General features: G+C 43.3%; 1 protein-coding gene across 4 annotated transcripts in view; it reads left to right on the top strand.

The window, feature by feature from the left end:
- Positions 1 to 21186, top strand: part of MYO3B (myosin IIIB) — a 2253613-nt gene that overhangs the window by 643443 nt on the left and 1588984 nt on the right. Inside the window, exon 1 of one of the 4 annotated variants that reach the window (XM_085645330.1) lies at positions 3605 to 3633. The exons of the other annotated variants lie outside the window; for them this stretch is intronic. Within the exon in view, the coding sequence (XP_085501456.1) occupies positions 3626 to 3633 (8 nt within the window). The 5' untranslated portion in view covers positions 3605 to 3625. Of the gene's footprint in view, positions 1 to 3604; positions 3634 to 21186 lie in introns of those variants that run through there. 4 annotated transcript variants of the gene reach the window in all.

The raw sequence follows: 21186 nt of genomic DNA, 5'->3' as shown, positions 1-21186 counted from the left end.
TTTACTTTTGAACATGAGGGGTTCAAATCCCAGGACGGCCGACATTAATTTATTTATGCGGTATTTTATTTTTTACCGTCTTTATGTCGACCAGAATCAAGCACTTTTCATCCCATCTTGGAGTTAACAAACGGAGTAATCATTTGAAAGATGATTTTTAACTGTTACAAGTTAATGTGTGCTACTCAAACGCGCTATTCGAACGCGCTATTCGTAAACTATGAATTTCTTAACATGTAAAAACATTGTTCATGATATGCTAGTCATTTACCTTCCCTTTACACAAAGAACCTTAAATAACTTTAAAAACTGGAAATACTCATATGATTTATAATATGAAAAAGTATTTTGTTTATGTTGATTGTATCACGTGACATGTTACTTTATTAACAAAGATGAAATGCACAAAGTTTGCCCGTGACGAAGGAGTGTTCCACTCCGAAACACGTAGGACGTTTGTGTCTGCAATAAATCTGCACTGAAATAGAGGCCACGGCTCCTGTGTGATTCCTTTGATCCACTTGGGAAGGATTGCGCCGGACTGTACGTGTGAGCATATATATATATATATATATATATATATATATATATATGTATATATATATTCCTGCTCCATGGTTCCGCCACTCACTCCCGCACTCCCTAACGGGTGCTTGGCCACACGAGGGCAGACTCGCATCTATCTCAATACTCCAAAAAAATGGCCAGCATGCCGCCATCGAATGTTATAGGCAATACATTAAACAATACACCGCTATTATATGGCAGTGTCCAGCATCCAATTTTGGTGATGCTTTAAAATCATGTAGTAATGATATTTGTGCATTATAAGTGTTGAATAATGTCATTGCCGTTTTTTGATGAATCGCAAGTAAATTAAAGTCGTATGTAAAATGTAATGATTTGCTATTTAAAGATGGCGGAAACATTACTGCCTAACTTGTAATTGAAACAGATGAAGTAATGTGAATAAATGAGGCCATAATGCGGCAGTTGCCAACACTGAAGAAGGCGAACCCCTGAACCGCGTTTGTTAAAAAGTACAAATAAATCACTATGAGGATTATACCCCACGCGAGTGCTGGTCATTGTTTCGGAGTAGTGATATATACATACATTCACTGAAAAAAACATAGGTTTCAGAGACGTTATAGTTAGAAATTAGCATTTAAAAAAGCTTTGAAATTCACTGAAAAAAACATAGGTTTCAGAGACGTTATAGTTAGAAATAAGCATTTAAAAATCCTTAGAAATTCACAGAAAAAAACATAGGTTTCAGGGGTGTTATAGTTAGCTGGACATTTCACTCGTACAAAACCATAGAAATTGCTCCGTTATAGTTAGTTCTGCTAACTATAACTCGCGCGCCCGCATGCACTGCTGATGATGTCACATATTACATCATTCAAGACATGGTCAGTGACATCACTGATGACATCTCAAATGACATCACTGATGGCATCACTGATGACATCATCCAGTGATTGTGGTTTAGTTTGAAATTTAAATATGTATTATATATATACCAATCTGTATTGAAGATTGAGTGGATATATAACTGTCTGGATAGAGGATTTAGTAGCTGTCTGAATGTCTGTTTAAGTAAGTAATTAAAAGTGTCTCACTTAATACATGGATTATTAACTAAACTATGTGAATGTGTGCATCACTGTCTCTTTTGTTGTATAACATGCTGCATCAGTTGCCCACTAACTACGTGAGTGTGTATATTAGTTATTGATTAGTTGGGTGAGTATTACTATGGGACACTGAGTTTGTGTGTGGTTGGATGGGGTGTGTGTAACTTTATGCATTGATGTGTGAATGGTTGATTGACTAGGTGTATAGGATTAAGAGTGCATGTGGAAACAGTTGTTTGGGTGACAGTGTATTTATTTGTGTATTGGTGAGCAAATATATGTTTTAGTTGTACATCTTCAACAAAGTAAAAAAACTAAAAGGCATTGTATGTGAGAGTTGGTGTATATAAATAAGTATATATAAGAGGCAGTGATTGTGAGAGTAACTATATGAATGACTGTATAATTGTAATGGTGATTTTTTAACATATTAACTATGAGTTACTATGTGTTTGAATAAATGAGGTGTTGTGTGTATAATTCATCAGTGATGTCATTTGAGATGTCATCAGTGATGTCATCAGTGATGTCACTGACCATGTCATGAGTGATATAAAATGTGACATCATCAGCAGTGCATTGCGGGCGCGCGAGTTATAGTTAGCAGAACTAACTATAACGAAGGAATTTCTATGGTTTTGTACGAGTGAAATGTCCTGCTAACTATAAAACCCCTGAAACCTATGTTTTTTTCAGTGAATTTCAAAGGTTTTTTAAATGCTAATTTTTAAGTGTAATAGTAGTTATACCTATTTTTTTGTACTGATTTTCTACAGTTTTTTAAACTATTTATTTATATATATTTTAATAATTAAATAACATATATTTTTCTGAAAATTGAAAAAAAACATTAAAATTTAAACTGAAATATTGTTTAATTTTTTGTTTTATTCTTTTATTTAATATATATATATTATTCTCTTTTTGGAAAAAAAATTCCAATTTTTTTTCGTAGTCGCACACCCAAAGTGTACACATCACGGTGGGTGCGCGGATTCTAGCCGCCATTTTAGAAACGTCGTGAAGGATCCGCGTACGGTGTGCGACGGCTGCATGTTTTTCAGTTACATCATATACATGTAATATTACGTGATGTGCGCGATTGGTATGCGACCAGTCCGCGACTCCTGCACATTCGCGACACATGCGCATTACGGTACACGACGCTTGCGCAGTGGCAGGCCCGTGTGACATCATATACGTGCTGGGGCGCGCTGGGTGCACGACTCCCGTGAATTTTTTTAATGTTCTAAAATGATATGTATGTGTGTTTAATATACATATTAGGGCAAGCGACTATCTAAGATATTCATAAAAATAATATATTTGTACTTATAATAAACTTATATTATTTTTAAATATATTTTTGCAAAGTCACGTCGGGTGCGTACTTCGTGCTTCGTGATCCCATGTGACCTAACAAAAAAAGATTTCATTGGTTCATAACATTTCCCACTGTAACTATTGAAGGACCCCACCCATTTTAATCATTCTTGTTGGAGCATCTTTAGAGAGACATCTCTTTCCTACAAGAACCCTTTTTGCTTGTTTTTTTTGTGTTTTTCAAAAGATATCAAACAAAATGGCATCTGGACAGCAGCAGCAGCAGGAGGAAGTATCTTCTGAAGAAGAATTCTTGCAGGAGGCACCACGTCCACAGAGGCCGGAATCTGTTGTGTGGAATTCTTCACTTTTCCACCTGGAGAGAAGAAAGTAAATGCGAGAAAGGTGACGTGCAAAATTTGTGACCGAGTCCTATTAAGAGGCAGTGAAAAAAAATACTCTTGTGGCACTGCTTCTATGTACAAGCATCTCCGGACCACACATCCTCTCAATCTTGCTCGGGAGGAAATGAGGCGAGCTGCTTTGAACCCCTCACCTGCTGTGACAAGTACATCTGGAGCGTCCTCAGGAACACCTGCAATGGACATTAGGCCAGAATGCGCCTTTCTCGAGCAACACTGTGTGAAGTGTAAAAAACGTATATGCTTCGGTGAGCAGTCGGTGGATGCAGTTTGTGCTGCGCAATGCAACCATTATTGTTAATTTTTTAATTTTTTTTGTTTTTGGAATGATAAGTAATTCTAAATGTTTCCTGTTTTATTCATTCTTTTTTTGTTCATTTTTTGAAAAAACACCCAAAGAAATACAAAATTGTTCATTTAAAAAAAAAAAAATACAAAAGAAAAAAGAAGGAAGAGAAAAGTTCTTATCAGAACTACCTTATGTGGTTAAAGAAAGAACTATAATTGCAAGGTAATGTGTAAAAGTATGGTTGAATATATGTATACAGCATGATTGACTGAAAGAATGTATTAGTAGTGTATGGTGAATTTATAGGTGAAGATTTATGAGGAAGTACTGCAGCGTGACACTGCAAGCTCTTTAGCTGCACTGCACTGTGGCACTTCCGAAGCACAGGGGTCTGACATATGTACATGAATATGTTGCAACTCTGTGCTTCCCTCTGCACTGCTGCACAAACTGCAGCCATGCGGTGCCACAGGCACCCTTGCACCATGGTGCACGGATGTCTGTGTCGTGTGGAGATTGTTTTTGTGCACAAAAACAATCAGTAAAGGCATTTTCCTCTTTCAATGTATGCTGTGGAATGCAGCATGCATTGAAAGAGGAAAAAATTAGGAGAAATGAAAACAATTCTCCTCGTTGCGCCTTGCTACACCAACTCTAGGATGGCGCAGCATTCACACACATCTCCAGATTTACGATTTCTCATAAATCTGGAGATGTCTTGTTCTATGGGTGTTGCATGGGAACACCCACAGCAACACCTATGGGACGCCCCTTCAACGCAAAGTTCTGTGTATGAAGGGGTCGTATTTACAAGGAGAGGAAAAACCACGCAGGGTGACTTCTCCTCTCCTTGTAAATATGAAGGAGTGCCTGGCGCCATCACTACGTTACAAAAAGTGATGTACTGGTGGCGCAGGGTGCTTGTAAATCTGCCCCATAAGTGCTTAGGTATTGGCAGACTGATACAATAAGAACATAGTGCTGGATGGGTGATTGAAGAAATGCATGAGACTGACAGGAGGTATCTTACGCTGCATGGGTACTACTTCAGTATTTAATGAAGTGGACCAAAAGTATGTATCTGCTTAGAGATTTGTAGGGATTATGCACAGAATATTTTATGTGTACTTGTGTTGGTGCCTAGGTCATTTTACAAGAATACCACTAGTAACTGGAATGATGATAGTGCTGCAAACAGAGTGAACACTTAATTTATAAGTGCTTACATATTGGTGGAGTGATAGGATAAGTAGATAGTGGTAGATACGTGATTAAAGAAGTGCATGGGACAGATTGGAAGATTCCTACACTGCATGGGTACTAACACGGTATTTAGAAGAGTTTATCAATAGTATGTAGCTAGTTAGAGGTCTGCTTGGATAGTGCACAAAATATTATAGATGTACTTGTGTTAGTAGCTAGGCCATTCCATAAGTTCATGACTAGTAACTAGAATAATTACAGTATTACAAACAGAGTGCATAGTGAATTTATAAGTGCTTAGGTATTGGTGGAGTAATAGGATAACTAGCTAGTGCTGGATGGGTGATTGGAGAAATGCATGGGAGAGACAGGAGGATTCCTACACTGCATAGGTACTAACTGGGTATTAAAAGAGCGTATCAATAGTTTGTAGCTGGTTAGAGGTGTGCATGCATAGTGTACAAAATATTGTACCTGCACTTGTGTTTTTGACTACGCCATTCCTTAAGTATATGACTAATAACTGGAGTAATTTCAGTGTTGCAAAGCAAGAGCGTGCTGAATTCATAAGTGCTTAGTTATTGGTGGAGTGATAGGATACGTAGATAGTGCTGGATGGGTGAATGGAGAAGTGCATGGGACAGACAGATGGATTCCAAGACTGCATAGGTACTAACTGGGTATTTAGAAGAGCGTATTAATTGTATGTAGCTGGTTAGAGGTCTGCATGCATAGTGTACAAAATATTGTACCTGCACTTGTGTTAGTGGCTAGGCCATTCCTTAAGGTTATGACTAATATGGATTCCTAGACTGCATAGGTACTGAGTATTTAAAAGACTGTGTCAAAGCTATGTAGCTGATTAGAGGTCTGCATGCATAGTGCACAGAATATTGTAGCTGTACTAGTGTTGGTGTGTCTATGGTTTCGAGAATGGTAGTCTGTATTTTAGGGTGTGAGGAGGTGCATCAGATGATCATGTAGATGATGTCATCAGTGATGTCATTTGAGATGAGTGATGTCACTGACCATGTCATGAGTGATGTAATATGTGACGTCATCAGCAGTGCATTACTTTAATCCAAAAAGCTGGCGGCCATATTGGCCTGGTCACGATGTGAAAATTCAGGAATTGATACAATAAAGAAAAGAAAACAAGTGTTAATATGCACACAATGACATTTCAGCATATCTTGCCCCGTGACCGCCATACCTGTATGTTCGTCAACGTGACTTATTCATAATAAACATACTTAGAATTGCAAACATCAACATAAACAATGGACTATACATTACTTTAAAGTGAAAGGCTATCGGCCATATTAATCTGGGCACGTTGCGTATTATAATGGTTCTTACATGAAAGAAAAAGAAAAAGAGGGGTGTTACTATACACACACTATCCCTAAATAAAGTTCTAGCGATTATAGTTCCATTCCATTCACAGCTCATTTGAGATGTCATGAGTGATGTCATGAGTGATATAACTGACCATGTCATGAATGATGTAATGTCTGAGGTCATTAACAGTACATTGCGGGGGCGTAAGTTATAGTTACCTCAGGTAACTATAACTGCTGAATTTCACTGGTTGTGTATGAGTGAAATCTGAGTCTAACTATACCGTCCCTGTAATCTTAGTTTTTTTCAGCAAATTTCTAGTTTTTTTTTAACGTTAAGTAAGATGCATATCACAATGGATGGTGTGGGTTGGAAACCGGGCCTGGCATTGTGCTGCCCCCACCCAAGCTTGCTGCTCCTGCCTTCCCTCCTCCTAGCCATCCTTTGTCCAAGTCCATGTCCCTGCTCCCTTATTACAGCAGTGTGTGGCCGTTGTTCTGCCACTGGCCTTCCCGTCTTCTCTGAACAGTTAGCTTGCTGCTCCATCCACCTCCTCCCTATCCTCTGTTGTCTGAATCCATGGACTAGCCTCCTCCCTCCTGCCATGCATGGTCAGATGTGCTGCCTCTGCCCTCCATTTAGCATGATGTACCAGTCCACTCCTCCTGCCCTCCATTGCCCAATTCTATGCCCCATCATTGACCTCCTGCTTAGCCTCTGTGCTTAGCTTGCTGCCCCTATTCTCCTTCCCCCTGCCCTCCGATGTCTTTATGCATGCCCCCGCTCCATCCTTTTTGCCCACCATGTTCCATGGACCTCCTACTCCTATCTACTGAGTGTTCTGTTGAGCTGCCACTCCCCTCCCACCTGCCTAGCATTGTCAGATGACTGTAACCTGTCCCTGCCACCTCCACCCTGCCTGTCCACATTCCATGCCCCTATCCCCTTCCTCCTGTCCTCCATGGTCCATTTTACTGCCACACCCTTCTGCCCTCCCTGGTCTGTTGTGCTGCAACTGCTCCTCCTGCCTGCCCCGCGTGATCTGTTGTGAGGCCCCTTCCCCTGAACTCTCTTGTCAGTGCCCAGGTCCTGACCCTCCCTTCTATCCTCCATGGTCCTTTGTGCATGCCCCTGCACCCTCCTTCTTGCCCATCATAGCCATTGTGCTGCCACTAACACTCCTGCTTGCCATGCATGGTCTTCTGTGCTGCCATGTCCCCTCCCACCTTCCCTGTGTGGTCAGCTTGCTGCCCCTGACCCCCTTCCACCTTCCCTCCATGGTCTGTGTGTATGCCATCATAGTCTCACTGTTGCTCTCCATGGTGTGTCTTCCTTCTAGTGGCCATCTTGCCTGACCTCCATGGTCATCTTGCTGCTCCTGCCCTGCCCCCTTGCCCCCAGCCCTCTGTTTCCATGTGCAGACCCCTATTGTCTCCCTCCTGGCTTGTCTGTTCCATTGTAATGCCCCTGATCCGTCCCTCCTGCCCTTTATGGTCTGATATGCTGCAGCTTTCTTTCCTGTCTGTCCATTATGGTCAGCTAGCTACTGTTGCCTCTTTCCCCTCTGTTCTCTGTTGTCCATGTGCATGGTCCTGTCCCCTCCCTATTGCTTTCTATGGATTGTTGTGCTGCACTCCCGTCCCACATGCCCTGTGTGGTGTATTGTGCTGCTGCAAACCCTGATGCCTGCCCTGTAGGGTCAGTTTGGTGCACCTCTCCATGTCCCTCCTGTCCTCTGTTATCCGAGTCCATGTCCCTACCCCAATTCCTCCTGCCTTCCATGAGCCAATGTACCATACTTGCTAACATTTTGAACTTGGTAAGAGGGAGATTTTGAAAAACAACTGGGGTATTGATTTTCCCCTTTGACTTACATTGAAAAAGAGGAGATTGTAGACAGGAGACAGATCAAATAAAGCTCATTTGGGCTTAAAAACATTGGACGTTTCCTGGCTGAATCGGGTCTGTTGGCATGTATGGTTGTACTACCACTGCCTCTTCCTTCTGCCCACAATGGTCTATTATATTGACACAGCCTCTCTTGCCAGTCCTGTATTGTTGGTTTGTTGCCCCAGCCCCCCTTCCCACTGCCCTCCATAGTCTGTTGTGCTGCCACTGCCCTTCCTGCCTGCCCAGTGTGGTCAAATTGTTGCCTCTGCACCCTCCTACCTGCCTTCAATTTTCAGAGTCCGTGCCCCTGGCCTCTGCCTCTCAACAGTATCCTAATGAACAAATAGATTGCTAACATTCTATATTTATTACAAAAGTGTGGAACGCCTGACGTCATCTTGATGTAATCAAAACTGTAATACCTAGAGCATTTCCTTTAGAAATCAATTACATATATGAGAGGGTCTTGTTTGCATCAAAATTATGGTTAGTGCTCTAAAAAACTAAAATGAGGACATGTTTTATGAGTTTTCAAATTGCGACAAAGCACTTTTAAATTATTTGTTATCTTTATGTTTTTTATCTAAATGACCACTTGATTAAATATTGCACTTAGGGGAGAGGATGTGGTGTTACTTCCCGAGCTGCAGACTTTGCAACTGGGGAACCAGGTTGGAGTTTCAGCTTCAGCTCGACATTCTGTGATTCTGGTCAAATCACTTAATCTCCCCATGTCTACAACCAAAATGAATTTGTTCTTGTGTGATGTAACCAATGCTCATGTAAAGCACTCCAATACCTGACAAGTCTGCACTATATAAAACTGCAAAAACACAAAAAATAAAGTGTTTTGCACACTTCTGTCATTGGGCAACATGTGGGCTACATCTGGGTGATATTTGTGCTACATTTGGGCTCTTTTGTCTCTGGTGGCCATCTTGGGAGACTTATTTGTTATGAAGTTTCCTAATTTCCTCATTTACTAGTCTCCTCAGTAGGAAATACTTTGTTTTTTACTTTGATTCCATCAAGAAGACATTCAGATGTGTCACACATTTGCCATAAATTCAGAATGTTAGCACTCTAGTTGCTGATTAGATCACTGTAGTAAAGCTACTGCTCACCAGGGAAGTCTGCTGCTGGTATTCAAAGTGCATGTTTCAGTCTGCATGTCAGAATTTTTTAATAAAATAGAAGAGGATTTGAGAAGTCCAAATGTGCCCTAATTTTTCTTTCTGCAGCACTAATCATAATTTCTATGGCAAAATGAACCCCCTCATTTTGTTCCTTTTTAAATTTAATTTTCAAGAGTTACCACTTTATTCCAATCAAGAGGGCTTCAGGTGTGCAATACTTTTGCCATAAGTAGGACTGTTAGCGCTCTAGTTGTTCTTTAGAACACTCTGGGAAGCTGAAGTAGAACACAAAGGAATCAACTGACGGTCTCTGCCCTTGCTGGATGTACATGTTTTACTGAGAATGTCAGACTTCATTCTCACGTGACTGAGAAAGATAATGTGAATTTACAGAAAATATGCTCTCAGTTTAGCTTATAGATCACCTTCCAAACCTCTGTGGGAAAAACATGAGAAAATAGTTTTCTCTCAAACATGATTCATGGTATCCCAGCAGAAGGCTTTTTCACATGGTAAAATCCCCTTAGAACACCCCACAATTCCTAAAATGAGTATGGTACCATCAACAAATGATTTATAATGTAACTAAAGTTTTAAAACCTTCTATTAACTGCAATGCTTTTTAATGAGGTGCTATCATGTATATTGGTCCCAAGATGGCTGCCAACACTTCTTGGATGAAGTGCTGACAGCCAATCAGATCTCACGATGAGATGTGTGGTTAGGCTCCGCCCAGATATATATATTTCTTTTTCCATTAATATTTTAAAAACTACTGAACGGATCTACACCATTTAACCAAAAGGCATGACTCTGAACCAAGGGCTACCTTTTTGCCAAATGTGATGTAATTCCATTCAGCAGTTTGGGTGTAGCTGCGACTAAAGGTTCCTATGGAAAATTGCATGGGGATAACACGTTTGGGACCCCCCTTTTTTCTCGGCCCCCGCTTGACAAATCACCCCAAGACTTTCAGGATAGAAGCGGACCGGAGCTGGCCAAAAGTTTTGACATTTTTGCGATGATTCGTCAACCGGCACCAAAGTTATTGGGAATAGAATGTTGCGGATTTCCTATGGAAAATAGGTCCTAACTATAACTACCTACTGGCAACCGCCAGTAGGTAAAATATATATATATATGCGTGACCGAAATGCATAAGGAACTGCCGGTTTTTTAATAAAATTGTCACCACAAGGAGTGCGACTCTATCCTTTCTCAGGTGAGAGGATTTGAACAATATTTTTCGGCTTGGTCCAGCCGCGAGTTAACGCACCACCGAAGAAGGAGCGCCATGACTGCCCGAAGTAGGACCTTGTTGTAGTTTGGTGAAAGCCGTTAGGGTCAGTGGGCGCCGCCAGAGACTGAACTCTGGAAGGACTCCAGTACGCGGATTTGGTGTGCGAGGGAGCAGGTGACAAAAGGGAATTAAAGAACGTTGACGGCATCACCCATCACCCACCAGAGGATAATGATTTACGGACAATCTGGGCACTACAAATACCATCATGCTTTGATGTGAGCCGATCGAGGCGCCCACCAGGGGGCAAACACTAGAAACAAAAGCAACTGTTTGTGAGTGCACAGAGAGTCTGCCGATGCCGTGGTTATCCTCGGATGAAGGTCACTGCGTGACCGAAATGCATAAGGAACTGCCGGTTTTTTAATAAAATTGTCACCACAAGGAGTGCGACTCTATCCTTTCTCAGGTGAGAGGATTTGAACAATATATATATATATATATATATATGATTCAGTTTTTCCCGTAGGGAAGGTTTGTTCCTCGTGCACTCCCGTGTACAAGATTCAAGGAAAATACCACCAGGTATTCGTTCGAATTTCCAAAACGTTTATTACAGCATCCAGCAAAAGAAAACCTTACGCGTTTCGGTCTCTACGGAGACCTTGCTCACAGGCCCACCTGTGAGCAAGGTCTCCGTAGAGACCGAAACGCGTAAGGTTTTCTTTTGCTGGATGCTGTAATAAACGTTTTGGAAATTCGAACGAATACCTGGTGGTATTTTCCTTGAATCTTGTACACGGGAGTGCACGAGGAACAAACCTTCCCTACGGGAAAAACTGAATCATTTATTTCGCAGCTGGTCCTGCTGCGCCTCGCGTGCACCGCCAGAGAGAACCCGGAAGCCTTCGACCTTGGGCCAGACCGAATCATATATATATATATATATATATATATATATACTCCCCTTTCAACGAGCGACAGCCGCACTCCGCAACGATAGTACCTGGTACTATCGTTGTGGAGTGCAGCTGTCTCTCGTTGAAGGGGGAGATTTTTTTTTAATGTTTAACGGCCTGGTTCAGCCGCAGCGATGCACCACCTGCAAGAGTGCCACAGTTGCCTGAAAAAGAACCCATATATATATATATATTCACTGAAAAAACCCTACATTTTACAGACGTTATAGTTAGGAATTAGCATTAAAAAAACTTTTTTAAATTCACTAAAAAACCATAGGTTTCAGGGACGTTATAGTTAGTTGGATATATGACTCATATAAAACCAGAGAAATTCGCCCGTTATAGTTAGTTGAGCTAACTATAACTCGCGCGCCCGCAATGCACTGGTGATGACGTCACATATTACATCACTCATGACATGATCAGTGACATCACTGATGACATCTCAAATGACATCACTGATGACATCATCCAGTGAATGTGTGTTTCTGTAAAGTTTAAATATTTTTCATATATATCTATGCCAAGATGTATTGAAGAATGAGTGGATTTACAAGTGCCTGAATGGATTATTTAGTAGGTGTGTGACTGTATAAGTAAGTGATTGAACGTGTCTTACTGAATGCATGGGTTAGTGACTAAACGGTGTCAAAGTCTGTATTAGTCTCTCAGTTGGTGTATAAGCGGCTGCATGGGTTGGTGAGTAGCTACTTGAGTGTCTATATGGGTTATTGATTTGTTGTCTGAGTATCTGTATGGGTGCCTGAGTCTCTGTGTGGGTGGGTGGGGGGTGTGTGTGACTCTATGCATAGATGTCTGAGTGGGTGATTCACTGGTTGTATGGATTCAAAAGTGCATCTGTGAAGGGCTGTATGGGTGAGTTAGTGTGTGTATGGGTGTGTTGGTGAGTGAATGAATGTCTCAGTGGTATATGTGTGGGTAACTACATATGTTTTAAGGTAGTATATGTGAGTGTAGGGGTATATAAATGACTATACGTGAGAGTAAGTTATTGGAAGAGTGGGTGTATAAATGAGTGTCTGCTTGTATCAGTGATTGTATAAGACAGTAAGTATGTGTTAGTATCTGCATAAATAAGTAATGTGGTGTGTGTATAAATAACGGAGTTGGTGTGTATAACTGTATACATGAGTACATGGGTATGTGATTGATTCTATGGATGACTGACTAGGTGTGTGAGTAACTCTATGGATGAGTGGCGGAGTGTGATTGTATGTATAGGTGTATGAGTGCATATTATAGTACTGTATTGATGAGTAACTGCATGTATAAGTGACTGGATGTGAGTGTAGACCTAGGAAATAGTGGGTGGTATGTAGTATCTGGCATTGTTGTGTGTATGGTTTCAAAAATAGTAGTCTGTATTTTAGAGTGCGTGTATCAAAGTTTATATTATGGCATCAGTATGTGCATCAGATTATCACGTGGATGATGTCATCCGTGATGTCATCAGTGATGTCATTTAAGATGTCATCAGTGATGTCATCATCATATATTTTTTCTGGGTTTTTTGTAATATTTTGGAACGCTATTATCCTTTTTTTTATTTTAAAAATTATGTAAAGTTTTATATCTTCAAAAAAAAGTATGTACATCTTCTTTTTAGAAAACTGGAGTCCCGTACCGGTAGTGTACCAAGCTCCATGAGCACGCGAATCCTATCCGCCATATTGCTAAACTCGTAAATGATGCGCATTTCATATCCGATAGGTTCGTGGCACCGCGTCCCGTGTAACATCATATACGTATGTGGTCACGCCAGCTGCTGTTTTGCTATGCGACGGGTACGCAGTACCAAGCCGCGCGTTATGTCATGTACGTATGGGGTCGCGCCCACTGCGCGTTGCGTATGCGATGACTGCCAGGTCCTGTGTTACATCATACATGTATGGTGTCACGCCGGGTACGCCATTCCCTCATTTTTTTTATGTCTCAAAACTATATCTAAATAAGCTTAAAGTGTGTATGAGAGCAAGCGATAATCTAAAATATTTTAAACATTTACATATTTCTAACTGTAATAAACTTATATTATGGTAAATATATTTTCTCGAAATCGCATCGGGTGCGGTCTCCTTGCGCGCTCGGTGTTCGATAGCCATGTGACCTTAAAAAAAAAGCATTTGATTGGTTCATAACATTTCCCATTGTAACAGTTGGAGGACCCCACCCATTTTAGTCATTCTCTCTACAGTGTTTGATGAGACTCTTCTTCTGCTTAGAGAGCTTTTTTGAAAACTTTTTGTTATGTACACATATCTGACACTACACACAACATGCAACCATCATCTTCATCAATATTCATGCTCTGTAAAGTAGCCTTCCACCTGTGATAGCCATGCACCTAAAAGTTACATACCCGAAGTTTTCCCCACTGCCAGAGGTAACATGGTTGCATACGCTGTCCACAGCACAATGTAATGTGGTGCGGCCCAGGGGCAGTATCATGCATAGATAATGAACACACGGACACAGATAGATAGTGGAAGTGGGTACGGGCACGTGCGCTTGACTCCTCTTTATTACCAGGGTCACATATCCAGTAACGTCTGTGCTAGATGAGTGTGGGGTGAATGTAAACCAGCCCTCAGGGAATGGTTGCTGCTAGCATCAACTACAACAGTAATCATTAGATCACACACAGAGATTCAATAATAAAAGGGTCAATAGTTTGTGCTGCAGTAAGGTAGGGATAGTAGATGTGAAATAATACACAAAAGATTCTATCGTAAAAGAACCATAACTTGTGGTATACTGAGATACAGGCAGTAGATCTGAAATAATACACAAAAAGATTGTATCATAAAGGGTCTATCAGTTCTAGTGCACTCAGATAGCCACATCAAAAGCATTCAGCATGTGCACAGCCAGCGATGATGTGTGCTGCGGGCGGGCCATACTAGGCACAATGTCTGTTTCCTACAGGACTGCATCATCTGCAATAGCGACTCGATCTGAATTGTAAACATTGCTGTCTGCAGTGTAGGCCAGAGAGAGCGGTCTGCAAGGGCCCACAGCCATGTGGCGTTGACTTGAGCTGCCCAGTTTGTCATACGCGAAGCAACAAAAACCGTGTGCGGAGCCTACGATGATGCATAAGCGTGGTGTGGACTGAGCGCACTGGAGCAATGTCTTTTGCCTACAGGACTGCGTCATCTACAATAGCGACTCAATCTGAATTGTGAACACTGCTGTCTGCAGTGTAAATTGAAGGCAGTAGTCAGCACAGTCATCCATGAATACTTCCTCTTCACAAAATAAAACAACATAAATTACAAAAAACTCTGCAATAAATAAATCAAAACAATTCGAATTGCGATCTCTGCTGTCCACAGTGTAGACTGTTATTCAGTGTTCTTTTCCACTACCTAGAAGACTTTGATCATTGTACTGAACCTATAACTTATCTAAAAAAAGTTCTTCAAGCAAGTATAGTAAAAGGATATTGTGTATATTTCAATAGATCTTGTAGTTAGTTGCCTACCGGATTCTGTAATTAAACAATCACCACTCGATCTGAATTGTTAGCCCTGCTGACTGCAGTGTAGGCCAGAGGCAGTGGTCATTAACGCCTCACAGCCACGTGCCGTTGGATTCGGAAGCACGGAGTTGCTTGCACCTGATCGGAGGGGGTACACAGAAATCGCCACACACTTTAACTTCGGACATCCTCTATCATAGAATCAAGACCCCGTATCACTGATCAAGACACTGTTCCACTGTTGGGACCTAGAGTTGGTTGCACCTGGTCGAAGGGAGTACCTTCATCTCCACTCTCAGATGCAGTTCTAACATCGTCCATTGTGGGATCAAGACCCTGTTTCACTGTTCGGACCTGCTGTACTGCGGTGTACTCCAGCGACTGCAGTCAACCAAGCCCAATGATCATGTGCAGCAATTAGCCACAGAAGCACAGAGTCTGATGCACCTCAATGGAGGGAGTTCTGTGAAAACCAAGCAGCAGGTAACATCGGACATCGTCCATTCTGGGATCTAGACCCTGTTCCACTGTTGGAACCTAGAGTTGGTTGCACCTGGTTGAAGGGAGTACCTTCATCTCCACTCTCAGATGCAGTTCTAACATCGTCCATTGTGGGATCAAGACACAGTTCCACTGTTGGGACCTAGAGTTGGTTGCACCTGGTTGAAGGGAGTACCTTCATCTCCACTCTCAGATGCAGTTCTAACATCGTCCTTTGTGGGATCAAGACACCGTTCCACTGTTGGTACCTGTTGGACTACTGTGTTAGTAGTACACAGCGCACTCCATGGTGCTGGGCCTCAGGCTGGGTGCTGTCTGCCTGTGTCGCGGTAGCCAGCGTTGATCTCAGGAGCCTTCCCAGCTCACAGACCTCGGCCCAGGAGCTTCCGCCGGCACGTGGTAGGCCCTCTTTCACATACGGCGGTATTGAAAGGTGAACTGTGGGGCATATGTACGTTGCAGCGGCCATGACGGTTTCTGGGTACCAGCAGGCTGAGAGCATCATTCACGCAGCCACCTTCGCTCACAGCATCAGCCTCGTGCCGGTGTAAGCTGCATCTGACAGACACGTTCGCCATTCTGGAAGAGAACCACACTCAGAGAAACGTGCCTTTTATTCATACCCCTACGCTAGCCTTGCGTACGCCGAGCCAGGCCACAACGCTAAAGATTTGGGGGGGGAGGGGGCATGTACGCACTACGTTTTCGTAATCTTCCCTACTGACTGTACTATCGTGGTTCCTTCCAATGTCCACTTCACTCAATAGACCATCAGTGTATGTTGACATGTACATGTCTGTGCTCTGCATATTCAAGTCTGTCCGGCACATCCCCTCAACACTTTGCATTGCATACTTTTATAATCGAGAATCACTTGCCACCTTCGCACATACTTTGCTCCCATCTCTCCCAGCATTCTGCATTGTGTGGCAGAGGTGCTATGCCATGTTTAGTCTGGCTGATGACGGTTGATAGCCAGAAACCGGTCCTAGGATGCTTGATTCCAGTCCAGGGAAGACATGGCTTGGCAGTTCGGGCTGGACTTTTCCCATGAGGCACAGGGTCAAGACTGATTTGCATATGGCCATGTCTGAACTGGGGTGGCGTAGTGGGCAAAAGAACGATGGATTTAACCCAGATCTCTTGACTGGGGGAGAATGTCTGCATTGGCAGCATTCCGTCCATCATTTGTTTGTTGTAATGCTTTTCGCCCTAAGTGGGATGGGTATGCCCAGACGTGGGTCCCGTGCTCACTACGCCACTGGAGTCAAGCTATCCTGGCTGATGATGGCTGATAGCCAGAAACCGGTCCTAGGATGCTTGATTCCGGTCCAGGGAAGACATGGCTTGGCAGTTCGGGCTGGACTGTTCCCATGAGGCACAGGGTCAAGACTGATTTGCATATGGCCATGTCTGAACTGGGGTGGCGTAGTGGGCAAATGAACGATGGATTTAACCCAGATCTCTTGACTGGGGGAGAATGTCTGCATTGTCAGCATTCCGTCCATCATTTGTTTGTTGTAATGCTTTTCGCCCTAAGTGGGATGGGTATGCCCAGCCGTGGGTCCCGTGCTCACTACGCCACTTGAGTTAAGCTATCCTGGCTGATGACGGCTGATAGCCAGAAACCGGTCCTAGGATGCTTGATTCCGGTCCAGGGAAGACATGGCTTGGCAGTTCGGGCTGGACTGTTCCCATGAGGCACAGGGTCAAGACTGATTTGCATATGGCCATGTCTGAACTGGGGTGGCGTAGTGGGCAAAAGAACGGTGGATTTAACCCAGATCTCTTGACTGGGGGAGAATGTCTGCATTGTCAGCATTCCGTCCATCATTTGTTTGTTGTAATGCTTTTCGCCCTAAATGGGATGGGTATGCCCAGACGTGGGTCCCGTGCTCACAACGCCACTGGAGTCAAGCTATCCTGGCTGATGACGTCTGATAGCCAGAAACCGGTCCTAGGATGCTTGATTCCGGTCCAGGGAAGACATGGCTTGGCAGTTGGGGCTGGACTGTTCCCATGAGGCACAGGGTCAAGACTGATTTGCATATGGCCATGTCTGAACTGGGGTGGCGTAGTGGGCAAAAGAACGATGGATTTAACCCAGATCTCTTGACTGGGGGAGAATGTCTGCATTGTCAGCATTCCGTCCATCATTTGTTTGTTGTAATGCTTTTCGCCCTAAGTGGGATGGGTATGCCCAGACGTGGGTCCCGTGCTCACTACGCACCTGGAGTCAAGCTATCCTGGCTGATGACGGCTGATAGCCAAAAACCGGTCCTAGGATGCTTGATTCCGGTCCAGGGAAGACATGGCTTGGCAGTTCGGGCTGGACTGTTCCCATGAGGCACAGGGTCAAGACTGATTTGCATATGGCCATGTCTGAACTGGGGTGGCGTAGTGGGCAAAAGAACGATGGATGTAACCCAGATCTCTTGACTGGGGGAGAATGTCTGCATTATCAGCAATCCGTCCATCATTTGTTTGTTGTAATGCTTTTTGCCCTAAGTGGGATGGGTATGCCCAGACGTGGGTCCCGTGCTCACTACGCCACTGGAGTCAAGCTATCCTGGCTGATGACGGCTGATAGCCAGAAACCGGTCCAGGGAAGACATGGCTTGGCAGTTCGGGCTGGACTGTTCCAATGAGGCACAAGGTCAAGACTGATTTGCATATGGCCATGTCTGAACTGGGGTGGCGTAGTGGGCAAAAGAACGATGGATTTAACCCAGATCTCTTGACTAGGGGAGAATGTCTGCATTGTCAGCATTCCGTCCATCATTTGTTTGTTGTAATGCTTTTTGCCCTAAGTGGGATGGGTATGGCCAGACGTGGGTCCCGTGCTCACTACGCCACTGGAGTCAAGCTATCCTGGCTGATGACAGCTGATAGCCAGAAACCGGTCCTAGGATGCTTGATTCCGGTCCAGGGAAGACATGGCTTGGCAGTTCGGGCTGGACTGTTCCCATGAGGCACAGGGTCAAGACTGATTTGCATATGGCCATGTCTGATCTGGGGTGGCGTAGTGGGCAAAAGAACGATGGATTTAACCCAGATCTCTTGACTGGGGGAGAATGTCTGCATTGTCAGCATTCCGTCCATCATTTGTTTGTTGTAATGCTTTTCGCCCTAAGTGGGATGGGTATGGCCAGATGTGGGCCCCGTGCTCACTACGCCACTGGAGTCAAGCTATCCTGGCTGATGACGGCTGATAGCCAGAAACCGGTCCTAGGATGCTTGATTCCGGTCCAGGGAAGACATGGCTTGGCAGTTCGGGCTGGACTGTTCCCATGAGGCACAGGGTCAAGACTGATTTGCATATGGCCATGTCTGAACTGGGGTAGCGTAGTGGGCAAAAGAACGATGGATTTAACCCAGATCTCTTGACTGGGGGAGAATGTCTGCATTGTCAGCATTCCATCCATCATTTGTTTGTTGTAATGCTTTTCGCCCTAAGTGGGATGGGTATGCCCAGACGTGGGTCCCGTGCTCACTACGCCACTGGAGTCAAGCTATCCTGGCTGATGACGGCTGATAGCCAGAAACCAGTCCTAGGATGCTTGATTCCAGTCCAGGGAAGACATGGCTTGGCAGTTCGGGCTGGACTGTTCCCATGAGGCACAGGGTCAAGACTGATTTGCATATGGCCATGTCTGAACTGGGGTGGCGTAGTGGGCAAAAGAACGATGGATTTAACCCAGATCTCTTGACTGGGGGAGAATGTCTGCATTGTCAGCATTCCGTCCATAATTTGTTTGTTGTAATGTTTGGTTTGTGTACATGGCTAGCCACGGTTCCCACAGTAGGTAATGTTGTTGTGTCTGCTACGTGTACATATTGTTTGTCATGTTGTATGTGATTATATAAGGTAGCGCGTTTATTTACGAACAGTGGTTTCGCCCATTTACATATTGCTGTCTTAAAGAGGATACATAAGTTTTTCTCACAGGTGAAATGTGCGACCACAATGGCAGTCATTCATTACTATGCAAGAATGTCCAACTGCACGGCGCTTCTAAGCTTACAGCCCCCAATCTTGCGTGCTTTCTTAAAAGCACGCCAACTCCCACAATCAGACCAACATTCACACAGCTTTCTAAAGGCAGTTATCTGCTTCTTAATAACATGGACTGCTACGGAATGTGAGCTGGCATACCGTATGTCCTTACTGTTTCAAACCCGGTAACTTCCTGTGGCAATCTCTATTCCCACCCACACAAGTAACTCCCAAAGTTCAACTTGGTCTTCAATACCTACTTTGAAAACAGGTTTTATTAAACTGAGCAAACTGAAAGCGCTTTTGTGTCAAACAGAAGTGTCCCTCACTTCTGCAAAAGTAATTTATCGACTGCAGATAGCACGAACTTCAAGTAAAATACAGTCCCTTTTAAATACGAACCTCCCATTACACTTTGTGAATTGTTACACAATTTTCAACACATCTGACATTTAAGCTCTGGCACACTTTTTTAACACTGTCTCCTCCGGCCTTGTCACAGGCTTTCAAACTGGTTTTGGTATAATATCGGACTTCATTCATTTGAACATCTCTGAAATAACAGGAACATATATCTCGCTCTGTTTGCGGCCATCCTACTACTATTTTTGCTTGTAAAAAATGGCTGCGCACCCTGTGGTAACAAGCATGTCCGACAGAATGCACCTATACGCGAAGCTACATCAATACCGTGAAAAAATGGAACAACTTTTCGGCTGCCTGCCTCTATCTATTATCGGTGTCAGCTACAACATGACATTTATTTACACATATACAATCTACGTGCAACCATCTTAGTTTTGCAAAACTTACCCATTCGACTGGCGAATGGATCTATGCCTTGCCAACATCCCAACAATCGCTCCCGATATCCAGCAGGTAATGGAGTATCTTGAAAAACATGAACTTGATTGTTCAGGCAGTGGAGCAGTGGCAGATGCAACGCAAAAAGGTATCCTGGCGGAATGGGATTTCTGAGCAGCCGCGAAAGATCTCCTGCAACGTGCGACCTTTGACAACATCGCAGATTGCCTGCCAATTCAAATTGCTGCTCCAACATTCGAGGAGCATTACCGTCCCTTCGAGGATATGAATTGGATCGCTTCGCTTTTCTCACACGATGGAAACAATCACCTCTTGGAGCATTACGCATCTCAAGCCGCTGAAGAACTTCCGGACTGCAATTTCCAAGACTTGTAAGAAATTCACTTTATTCTTGGATTGATTTTTCCCAATTTTTTTGACTTTTTCCTATAAATTGTTTTAATACACTTCATTTGAACTATTTTCATATAATAACTTTCTAAGTATGCTTAGGCATTTGAACTCTGTTTTCATTATTGCCCCTCACGTCTCTAGCGTAACCAGGTATGGGTGATGTATGGCCTATGCAAATACGCTATTTACTTTCTAAATTAGCCTAAACCCAACATCCATTTTAAAACCATTTCTATTCTTTGTGCACACGTCTCTCTGCCTGCCTGTTATCCACGAAGCCCTTTCACACAAATTAGCTCAGCCTCTGCTCACGAGCTGGCGATCAAGATCAAAAAACACGGCATTTTTTAGGAACTGGTTGGCACAGTGTGGTAATCGTATCCTACCTTTATTTTCATTATACAATTTACAGTCATTCATGTCTAATAGGTATTGTTTATGTCACATGGAACTGTAACATGTAATGTGGAATATACTGATGCAGGAGCTTAGGTTTGAATACAGCAGAAGCGGTTGGAGTTT

The sequence above is a fragment of the Triturus cristatus genome, chromosome 3_1 (assembly GCF_964204655.1).
Source record: "Triturus cristatus chromosome 3_1, aTriCri1.1, whole genome shotgun sequence".
Lineage (NCBI taxonomy): Eukaryota > Metazoa > Chordata > Amphibia > Caudata > Salamandridae > Triturus > Triturus cristatus.
Note: the sequence above shows the minus strand (reverse complement) of the source record. Positions and strands in the feature narration are given on the sequence as shown.